This window comes from Megascapheus bottae, chromosome 7 (assembly GCF_031878675.1).
Source record: "Megascapheus bottae isolate mThoBot1 chromosome 7, mThoBot2.hap1, whole genome shotgun sequence".
Lineage (NCBI taxonomy): Eukaryota > Metazoa > Chordata > Mammalia > Rodentia > Geomyidae > Megascapheus > Megascapheus bottae.
The window spans coordinates 61,595,499-61,607,608 of NC_143515.1; the positions used below are offsets into that span (position 1 = coordinate 61,595,499).

Sequence of the window (12,110 nt, forward strand, 5' to 3'; positions counted from 1 at the left end):
AAGATTAGTTTTCTTTTATTCCCTTTGGTCCTAGGTAGAGGGGTTATAAAAATAGAATATTAATAATAAAATGGAGTGATAGAAAAATGTTTCTCCTTGTTATTAGAAATAATTCTCAAACTATCAGAGCTAAACTGTTCTACCTATAAAGTGGGAATAATTTTTTTTTGCCAGTACCAGAGTTTGGACTCAGGGTCTCATGTGTTTAGCTAGCACTCTACCCCTTGAGCCATGTCACCAGCCCATCCTTTTGCTGGTTAAGTAGAAATGAAGTCTTTTAGTGTTTTCCATCTAGGTTAGCTTTACATTTAATCCTCAAATCACAGCCTCCAGAGGAGCTAGAATAACAGGCAGGAGTCACCGAAACCCAGCAAACTCTTCAGACTTTAGAACACAGTACACACCAGGTGCAATGGCTCACACCTGTAATCCTAGCTACTCAAGAGGCTGAGAGGATTGCGGTTCAAAGCCAGCCAGAGCACTAAAATCTGAGAGACACTTAGCTCCAATTAACCATTAGAAAACCAGAAATGGCAGCACTGTGGTGCAAGGCAGTAGCCTTAAACTGAAGAGCTCAGGGACAGCACCCAGGCCCAGGGCTAGGGTGGTAGTCTTCAGCTGAAGGGCTCAGGGGCAGCACCCAGGCCCAGAGTTCAAGCCCCACAACCAACACACACACACACACACACACACACACACACGCACACAGAGAGACAGAGAGAGAGAGAGAGAGAGAGAGAGAGAGAGAGAGAGAGAGAGAGAGAGAGAACACAGTAAACCACTTAATAGCCAGTTACAAGGAAAGATAACAGCAATGGTTAGCACTGCAAGAAACAATACCTACTGATTTAGAATTCCTAGGCTCCAGCACCAGTGACAGCTTGTAAATGTCATCTTCTGTGTGATAGAGGTCCAGAGAAAGCTACAACAGAATTTGAGGGTGTAAATAATTGTTGGATTATTTTTATTTTTAACTTTTTTTTTGCTAACCCTAGGACTTGAACTCAGGGTCTGGGCACTATCCCTGAGCTTCTTTTGCTCAAGGCTAGCATTCTACCATTTGAGCAACAGCACCAGTTCTGGCTTTTTCTCTTAATACGGCACTGAGGAATTGAACCCAGGGCTTCATGCATGCTAGGTAAGCACTAGAGCACTAAGCCACATTCCCACCCCTAATAGTTCTTAACTGAAACTTTAAACTGAATATTTCAAGTCCAATAATCTAACAAATGAAGAACAATTAAAAATGATATGCAGGGGCCAGGAGCTTGGCCTAGTGGTAGAGTGCTTGCCTAGCATGCACAAAGACCCAGGTTCGATTCCTTGGTACCACATACATAGAAAAAATCCAGAAGTGGTGCTGTGGCTCAAGTGGTAGAGTTCTGGCCTTGAGAAAATTCAAGGACAGTGATAAGACCCTGAGCCCAAACCCAGGACTGGCCAAAAATAAATAAATAAAAATGACATGCAGAAGTAAAACATAAAAAGACAAAATTAATCCAGATGGGTTTGTCAGCATGAATAAGGACTATGCATATTTATTGGGCAATTTGTACGTGCTCAGGACAGAAGCTAGACAGCTAGAATAAGACCTGAAAGTGTAATGAAAACTACCTTAGAGATTTGATTCAAGAACTGGAGATATAAAGGAGAGATGAACTCAGCTCCTGTTTTGGACCAGTGAGAAATGTCTTGACGATACAAAATAGTAGAAAGTAATTTTCTGTCCCCCACTCCCTGACAAGTATTTGAATAAATAGCACCTGAACAAAAATGACATGTTCATAGTAATGCAGGCTTAGCCTGACAAAAACAACACAGGGATTATTCAGAGAAGCAGGGGGAACATGTATAATATCAGAGGACCTTATATATACTTATACACACACATAAATGTATGTATGTATAAGGTATTTTACCTATATTTTTTCACCTAAAGTTTCTTCCAAAGCAAAATAAAATTTTGCCATCCATCATTCCAGCATCTTTTCAGATCTTAAAAATTCCGCTCACAACCCAGGATATTATAAAGACACCTGCTCAGCTATGTTCATCTCAGCACTATTCACAATAGCCAGGCGATGGAAACAACCCAGATGCCCTACTGCAGATGAATGGATACAGAAAATGTGGTATATATACACAATGGAATTCTACATAGCCAACAGACAAGATAAAATAATGGCATTCACAGGGAAGTGGATGAATCTAGAGCGAATCATGCTGAGTGAGACAAGTCAAGACCTAAGGAACAAAAGGCGCATGGTATCCTTAATATGCGGTTATTAAATCCAAAGTGTACAAGAGAGAGGACTCAATAACTGCATACTCAAAACTATGGACATGATAATGGAAATACAAACATAACTATATAGACAAAAAAAACCTATGACTCTATAATCATAATGTTTTATTTCATAAACTGATAGGTTTCTATGACATACAAACTGTTAGCCTAATTTTGATTAAGTTCTAAAGACTAAGTCCCAGAGAATGTAATTAGAGATTTCCTCCTTGAACAATTGTTTGTTAAACTTGTCATTTAAAATATGATGTAAACATAAGCCATATAATTAATCATTGTTGTTCTGAAGGTACTATGTTATCTCTCATCACGTCTACTGTCCCTTGGTTATCTCATATTGTTACACTATCTCACTTTGTTATCTGATATATCGGATATAATTGTATTTGGTTATCTGAAATTGGATAGGGAATGGGGGAAAACAAGATGAAGGGTGGGGGAGGGAGAAGGGAAATGGGGACCATGACATGTGAAAGGGTATCAATGTGTGGGAATTAAGGCACCATTTATCTGGCAAATATCTTGTAACCTTCTATTAATTACAATAAAAAATATATTAAAAAAATTCCGCTCACAAACAATAGACATTGTTTCTACCTTTCCCTGAACACCAAGTTGAGGGGTTTTGGTTTCTTACAGGACAGGAATCACTGACAAGTCACAAACAAATGTTTGTGAACCATCTCGTCACATACAACTGATGTAGATGCTCAAAGGGGTTATTTCAATGGAGACATTGGTGTGATGAGGTCTGATATTGGGGGGAAAAAGAATCTTTGCAGATGTAATTAACTCAGTTATCGTTCCCCTTGTGAAGGAATGCAACAGCAGCTCCCTGTTAGGGAAGCAGTGGGGAGGGGTGTGTTCTAAGAGGAGTGGAGAGACACACTGTTCAGACTCAATATAGCAATCAACAGTAAACCTTTTATATAAGTGTGCGTGGACCACATGTATCTCAGCTACCATGACAGTTCAACATTTGGGTTCATGAAAGTGAGCAGCTCTGAGGTCTATATCCTCAGTGCCAGCTGGCAGCCTTGCATTGTGATGCTCTGAAAACAGAACACTATCTTTCTGCATACCTGCTATCAGGAGTTAATCCTGACTTTGGTGAGCATGTTCCTTTCCTCTTGACTCATCCCCTACTCCTGTGAGGAGCTCCCACATCTACCAGTGATAAGACATCCAACCAGATGCCACCCACCAAGTCAGAGAGACACTCTTGGAAAAGAGGCAGAACTTCTGTGTATTTTCCTATGTCAAAAGGACAGATATTTGATCTAGTAGTAAACAGGGTTTGCCTTTACCCCTAATGTTTGCTTTCTGCTTCCTGGTTGGATCCTAGGCCATCAACTAATCTTGAGTTTCAGTCTCCTCATTTTTAAAATGGAAATCACAAAGCATAAGTTCTGTCTCAAGACTGTGGTGAGCATTCAAGGACAAATATGTGTCCCACTGCAGTTCAAAGTCAGGCTGCACACAGACAAATTCCAGAGATTGAAAGAAAATCTCCAATTAACCTTCAAAAAGCCAGAACTAGAGGTATGGCTCACGTCATAGAGGGTCAGCCTTGAGTTCAAGCCCAAGTACTGGTATAAATGCATAAATGAACAAATAAAAATCATAGGTGTGGATTTAGCTTCAATTCAGTCAATTCAGCATAGCCACTCGCTTATCTATAGACAGAAAGCTCTTCTTTAGTCATTTCTGCTCTCTCTGCTTTCCCAGCTACAACTCACTGCCCCTCTCACATTTCATCTGGCTTTAAAAACCTGCCCAAAGAGTGACCTACTTTCTACATACACATAAAGTAATGAGAAGCCACTTGCCCGTGACTTAAGAATATTTGCTTTTATCTGACATCTTTTGAGGCTGGATATTTCTGATTAATGTTCTTCTCCTCCACTGTGTCAGGTCATTGCAATTACCAGCTAATGGTGCCAACAAGGATGGTGGCAGAAATAGTCTTCATCTACACTGGTGAGAAGGTTTGTTGTAACATAAAAACATTTGGTCATCATACTATCCCCCCTCCCCCTCCCTCTCCCCCTCTCTCCCCCCCCTCCTCTTCCTCCTCCTCCTCTTTCTTCTTCTTCTTTGAAATGAGACTAAAAACACAGGGACTTTCCAGTAATTTGCATATACTCAAAATGGTAAAAGTAACTGATGGAGCTAAAAATACTAGGAGGAGAATTAGGCTGTTTCACATGTTACGAAACAGAATCATCAGCTTTCCAAATTATTAGGTATTTGAATTGGAATCCCAAGGACAAATGTCTCCTCTAGATCTTTCCCCAAAAGGAGGAACTATTCCGAACCTCATGCTTCTCCTTCCTGCGCATGCTTCTCCTTCCTGCGCATGCTCCATGCTCTTCAAGGGGGGCAAGGGCACAACGGTAATAGAAGAGTCCCTGGCCCTCATAAACTGTGCTCTCCACACAACTCCTTCACTGCAGCTCCAAAGGCAAGCACAGCGGGAGGTTATTATTTAATTTTACAAGGCTACAAGAGGGAAGCCCTGAATTCAGTATAAGAAAATAAATTAAATGTCAACTACATGCTCACACTAGAGGCAAATGTGCCTCTGAGCTAAATCAGTTTAAACCTTAAATTTCCCCCAAAGGCCCATGTGTTAGACACTCATTCTCCAGTTTGGTCCTGCTGAGAAGTGGTGGAAATGTAAAGAAGTTAGGCCCATTTAGAGGCCCATGGGTAAGTCATGGGGGCATGCCCCTCAAGGGAATTGTGGGGTATCAGACCCTTCTCTCCTCCCTCCCTCCATCCTTTCCTCCCTTCTGGCCATGAAGTAAGAGGTGCCTTGCCATAGAATCAGAGCAATGAGGCCAACCAGTCATAGATGGAAACCTCCAAAACCGTATGCCAACATACTCCTTTTCTCTTTATAAGTGGGTTTGCAGCAATTATTTGGTATAGTAATGGGAAACTGACTAAGATACTGTCCAAGGAGGTGGGGAAAAGAAAATACAGAAATGCTGGAAGGCAGAAAGTTCCCATTTCCATGACTTCTGCCCTCTCCAAATCTCAATTTCTTCATTTAAAAGGAAGGAAGGGGCAACACTGGTGTCACACTGACTGCCTTGCCCAGGCCATATCACAGGGCATTTGTGAGAATTTGCCAAGAAAATATCTGCAAAAGGGTTTAGTAAACCAGTTACTGCAGAGCATTCAACATTGCTACAGCCTACTGCCCGCAAGTAGGCATTTGAAAGTCGTCAGTTAACTGAAAGAATTCTTATTTTCTCTCTCCTCCAAGGCTCTCAGTAATGTATCATTCAGATTATATTACCTGGGGCCATGTTTAGACAAAAACAGCCACTTCAAGTAAATACTTGACTGAGGGTTGGAGAAAAATGAGTCATCTCTAAAAAACTGTGCTCAAGAACCTGCTCACCTGTCTACAGGACAGCTCAACTATATGGTTCTCCAATCTGAACATGCACATGCTTTGTAAATGGTCACTAGATTCTGGGGAACATATAGTGCCAGTCTCTTCAGCATTTATACTGGGGAAATGAACACCCCAAAGGTCAGGAAGAATGAACATATATTCCTGTGTGTTGAACTTTGATGTTGGTTGAGAGGAGGTTCAGATACAAAATAGCTTGACAGGGCCAGGAGTTTGGCCTAGTGGTTGAGTGCTTGCCTAGCATGCACGAAGACCTGGTTCAATTCCTTGGTACTACATACATAGAAAAAAAAGCCAGAAGTGGTGTTGAGGCTCAAGTGGTAGAGCTCTAGCCTTGAGAAAGTCCAAGGACAGTGCTCAGGCCCTGAGCTCAAGGCCAGGACTGGCAAAAAAAAAAAAAAAGCTCGACATTCCATGATTCATTTGCAGAGTAATGTTACCCTGAAAAGACATGAGGCCAGAACTATCTAAATATTTTTTTATTTTCATGCCTCAACTATTCAAATTTAAGACTATGCTGTTGAGAGTTGGAAAGAGATCTCATAAATGAACACAAATCCATTTTTTAAAAAATGTCAGGACCAGTGCTAAGAAGGTATAGAGACAAAGCTAACAGTAAGATCTCCTGTCTGGGGTTTTGCCATTACACTAGGCTACGCACCATTGTATTTGATAATATGGCATTTGGTGGCTTTGAAAATTGTCCTTCAGTAGCTCTAAGAGCTGGTGGGGAGGTTCTGACAACCTTTTCCATTTTTATTTTATTTTCCCAGACAAGATTAATTATTTTAGGGATTCAAGATTCCTATTGATACCACCAAAATATCATTCAAATATTCTCTAAAGGTGTGCTTGCTTCCCATATGATATTTGGTGCATTAGGTTTGGTTTTGTTTGCCTCACTGGAGATTAAACCCAAGGCTTTGTACTTGCTCAGCAAACACTGCCACTACTGACAGCCTCTGGGAGATGCATTTGTAACTCAAAATTAATTTCCCTACTCCATTAGTTTATTTAGTTGAGACCTTGCCCAAGGATAGGCACCTGTTTTGTGAAGCTTTGCTCAACATCAGTGATACAGGACTAGATAGAGAGACTTGAAACTGAGGTGCCACCTGGGATTACTCTTCAGACATCACCTGTGCCTGTGGGTTTGTCGTCTGATTGGGGTTGCAACTCTGGTCACTTATTCATGGAAACATATTTACATGGCAAATGATTAATAAATGCAGGTGGTTGAATAATTACACATTGGTTTTCTCCATCAGTAGACAATGTCTGTGTGTTTACTATTCATCACACAAATTTATTCCCAAGAGATACGGACTTGTGTACATTGACTACTTCTGCTTTGCCCTCAGAGCGAAGCTGGCCTTATCAGCTACCTTTAGGGGTCCGTGGGACTGTGTGTTCTAGGAACAGTTTGTGAGATGTCTGTTCTCACTCAATTCCCATGTTGCTGTTTACAAGGAGATTTAGGCAGTCCTGGTCACAAAAGAGTTATCAATTTCATTTTACACAATCCTTTTAGGGAATCCTTTTAACACAATCTTTTATAGTCCACTATTGCACCCTTGTTTCTGATGTTACAGCATTAGAAACTCAAACGGGGAAGTATGTCTCCACATGTCAAGGCAAGGGTAAGAGAATTGTATTTTCTCCTCATCCCAAAGAAAAGTTAATGAAAACTGTTCTTGTTTATTTACTTGTGGTGTGAAAAGTTCTAAGACCTAAAGATCTGATAAACTAATGTGTCACAAATGAAAAAAAAAAGGGAGGAATGTGAGGCATGGTATGGAAGTATCACAATGAAATCTTTCTGTCCAAATAATATATGCTAATGCTATTTTTAGCATGAACTGTAGATAAATCTCTTTTGGTGGATTCTTATGGTTCCTTAATGTTGCATTCACTTCATCCTCCAAGTTCTTAAAGGGGCCAGGTATGAAAAGTGTTGGGGGACAGCGAAGGCACGTAAACAGACTGTAAATCAGATCCTAACTGACATCTCCTTGGCTTGAGAGAAGTATGAAGAGCAAGGGAAATACAGGGAACAGATGTGCTGCTGCTTTTGGAAGGGAGCAGAGGATGCCAGAAATGGCTTGAGACAAATGAAGACTTTGGAATTTGAAGTAGCCACATAGAGGGAGAGAGACCAGATTTCTCAAGGACTTGCCAAGGCCAGGAAGAAGCAAGAGGAAAGACCAAGTCCAGTATTCCTCAAAAGCTGTGATGAAGGAGGAGGAGGAAAAGGAGAAGAAGGAAGCGGAGGAGGGACCCAGCTGTGCTGAATTTCAGAGATGGAGTCTTGAATGGTCTCAGAGGCAGACTGGGAACTACATCCTGGTGGTTTAGTGCATGGCAGGGACAGGAGATCACAGTGGAGGATCTTATATCACTCCAGGCTTTAACTAAAGCAGCCAGGGTAGATAAAAGGAAGTGGAGCACTTGAGGCCATGCATGCTGAAGATAAGAAAGAGGAAGTGTGGCTCAGCCTGGAGCAAAAAAAAAAAAAAAAAGCCAAGAGAGAATAAGAAGTCCTGAGTTCAAATAGAATAAAAATTAATAAAAAGAAACTGGTGATCAGTTGGGCAAGTGCGCTGGGAGGATGAGAGAGTGATGGCTTCTAAGAGAGGGATCCTTCAGATCTCCAGAGTTCTGAATTGGAGGGATCAAGATTTGGCACCTCCAACAAATGGAACTTTAGTTGCCAAGGTGATAATAGTCTCAAAGTCATGTTGGTCATGGGTGTGAGGTTCCTTTTTTCCTCATCCTTTGAAATTTCTTCCCATTGAATGACCCCCCATAATCAGCCCCAAGGTGAATCACTGGCCCAGGTCTTCCTGTATTGTCCTACAAAGTGAGATGCAGGAGGGTTATTTACATCCCCCCACCCCAAGTCTTCCCCCAGAACTCACAGTGAGTAGGTTGATCAAATCCATGTTGGGTTCTAAGTGGTGAGAGGCATTCTGCAGCGAGACTAGTTCACTTAGGGTCACCGAAAGCTGGTGCATTTTTACAATGTTCACTTTGTTTTCTTCCATCCAGTCTGGGAAAATGACATGGACTGCTATCAAGTCTTTCAAGTGAACTCCAAGAATAGGGATTTTGAAGCCATCGCAGTCAGCAAAGGCCTTGCGGTAATTGCAGTAATTGCCATTGGAGGAGACCAACTCAGTCATTTCATTCCAGTTCTGGAAACAGATGGAAAAGTAGAACTTTCAAATAACCTCTTCTTCCCCTCCTCCCACTTCACCCACCATCCCACCAGGCCCTGCCATGGGTGGCTCGCAAATTCCGCAGCCACTAGGAGAAGGATCAATTGCACCAACATTGATGTATAACAAATTAACGAAGAAACAGAATCAGAAAAAATGTATTAGGCCTGCCTCTTGAATTGCATAGCCTGTTCTATCTTGCTACAAAACAGAACTAGCCACCACCTCTGTGTACCCAACAGGAAGCCTGGGATATGAAAGAATAGTATGTGTACTTAGTAATTTTGCAATGCATCAGACTATCACTGTCCACAAAGTCAAGCATAGAACAGGTTACAATTTCCTACTTGTTCCATGAATGTTGCTTTCCAGAGATTACTTGAAGGTTGGCCCAAGACACTACTGAGTAAGAAAAGTCACACTAAGATTTGAGATCGCTGTAGTTTTAGACTCTGAAGTAACTACAAGCCTGAACTGGAGCAAATGACTACCACTCTGGGGGGAGGGGAGGGACTCAGTTTCCTTTTCAATCAGAACAAGGAATTCACAGAAATAATTTTGAAAGACACATTAGTAATTCCAAGCTTCTGTGAGCCTCTGTCAGAGTCTTAGTCTTAACAACATTTAAGCTCTCTTTCTTGCTTTTTTATTTGAAATTTAGTACAAAGCTAAAAGAAAGTAGAACACATAATGAGTCATGTTATACTTGGAAGGAGTACAGAGCTTGAGGTTGAACAGTGGTACCTCTGTGGCTCACGTCCTCTTGTTTATATGCATAAGCCCTAGTTGGTTATTTAACAGCAACCAGACTGTCCTAATAGATCCCAGTGGAGTGGAGACAGAGCTGGCTCTTTCTATAGAACCAAGAATGGTCACAGTAATTCCACCCCTTTGGCTTGTGATTGGTTCAGGAACACAGGGTTAAGCCAGTCATACACTGTCTTTTTCTAGCAACTGCTGTTGGTCTAGGATGGACAAAAGTTCTTAAAAGGGCCCAAAATATGTCTAAAAACAAGGCCTTTAATCCCCTGGAAGCCATCCCTCTCACAGAGTAAACATCAAATAAACACTTGTCAATATTCACAACTAAAATACATTCATCATATGTCAAAAATGTTCTTGTTGGAAACTATAGCACCATCTCCCTCCAATAGTCTTTTTATAGATAGATTCAGCTTTTCTGTTTTTACATTTTTGATGGATCGTGGGGCTTGAACTAGGGGATCTGGGCACTGTCCTTGAGCTTTTGTGCTCAAGGCTAGCATGCTACCACTTTGAGCCATATATGGCTCTATTTCCAATTTTCTGGTAGATAAGAGTCTCATGGGCTTTTCTGCTCAGGCTGGCTTCAAACCAAAATTCTCAGATCTCAGCCACCTGAGTAGCTGGCATTACAGGTGTGAGCAACTGAGTCCAGCTTGATGTAGTTGGCTGTGGCTGGCTATTCTTACTTGTTTAACCTATCATTGTTTAAGAGGAAAATGTTCCCACTTGAGTGATAATTGTTACTTAAGCAATTTACAAATATGTACCTAGATTTAGGAGCAAATTTCACAGTACCTTTGTAACCTCTGAGGAGAGATGAGAATGGGTCTCTTTGAGGCGTGAAATGGAGCTGTGACTAAGGCCTCCTACCACTGCCATCAGCGTGTTGAAATTCTTGAGCTGAAGGAGTTTCTGCAATAAAAATGTTAACATCAACACTTTGTAAGGATCTTCTAATTGCTCCAAACATTTTTGAACTATAAATGAATGTAGGCATAGCTTTTTAAATGAAAACTTAAGAGTATCACCAATGTGTCTTAAACTGAAGCACAAAACAGAACCCTTTAGGAAAAGAACTACATGAGATAGTCTGGATAATTACTTTACAAGTCAATCTTGTTACTCAAGGGAAGTATGAATTTTTGTTACTACTTATTGTAGTTTTTGTACATTTATATGCTTATTTCTTTGTTTTTGACTGAATCCAAGACCATGTACTCTACCACTTGAAATACATCTCCAGCCCAAGAAGTGTGATTTGTCCCTTACTTATCTATGAATAGTTTAGCCAAATTTCCTCAATAACTTTTTTCAATAAAGTCAATGAATATCCAAAATCCAACATCCCCATCTGTTTCTAAGACATACCTTTGCAACATTGATAAACTTTATGATGACCTCTGCCCTTTGCTGGGGTGTTGGTTTGCTAAGAACCATCAACTGGACCCACTTAGAGATTCCATTAAATAAACCAATAGATCTCTCCAAGGTTGGGTTGTTCTCCAGGCAGCCATGGATGACATAGCTTTGATAATCAGTAAACTGGTAAAGGAAAAATTCAGAGATCCTCAGTTATAATTAAGCCTTTGAAAACTTGAAACTTTATGTTATCATGGAAGACGTGAGACATTCTTTCTCTTCCTTTCTTCTCGTTCTCTTATTTCTCTCCCTTCCTTCCTTTCCTCTCTCCTTTCTCCTCTCTTTCACTCTCCCTCCTCTTTTGCCTCCCCCCATTCCCCCGGGCCCGGCCTAGCTCAGGCTTGCCTCAGACTGCAATTATCTGGCCCCCACCTCCCAAGCGCTGTGATCACATGTGTGTACCAACTCTGACTAGCCTATGAGACATTCTTTCATAACAACATTGTGATTTCTTTCAATTCATATGCATGGTGACACCTCATGTATTTGATACATATTTACCATTAATGGGTGATTTTACTGCATTTCAACACCTCCTTTCCCTTCCAGCATCCTTCTTACACATCGCAGTGTTTGGGGAGGGGGTGAAAGGGACACCAGGCAGGCAACTTGTAAATTCACTGAATCAAAAGATCTCCCGGGACCATTTGTCAAATTGCTGGTTCCCAGGAACACCAAGACATGCAGGATGTCTATCAGTACAGTGACAAAAGAACAGTCCCCACTCTTACACCAGGAATGACTTCCACGATCAGCAAGTTTAAGACATAATGGGATATACTAAGGAATAGAAAATAAGCACTCAGACTGCAAATAAAAATCAAGTTATTTAGAGAGAGAGAGAGAGAAAGAGAGAGAGAATGTTGAGTACTGGTGGCTCACATCTATAACCCTAACCAGTCAGGAAGATGGTATCTGAGGACACAGCTTCAGGGCCAGCCTGAGAAGTCTCCAGAGAGACTATCATCTCCAATAA

At 41.1% G+C, this 12,110-nt stretch overlaps 1 protein-coding gene across 1 annotated transcript in view; it reads right to left on the bottom strand.

Moving 5' to 3' along the window:
- Nucleotides 1-12,110, bottom strand: part of Rasgrp3 (RAS guanyl releasing protein 3) — an 87,722-nt gene that overhangs the window by 19,285 nt on the left and 56,327 nt on the right. Inside the window, 4 exon segments of the mRNA XM_090337579.1 lie at nucleotides 845-922; nucleotides 8,651-8,926; nucleotides 10,511-10,627; nucleotides 11,084-11,257. Of these exon segments, the coding sequence (XP_090193705.1) occupies nucleotides 845-922; nucleotides 8,651-8,926; nucleotides 10,511-10,627; nucleotides 11,084-11,257 (645 nt within the window).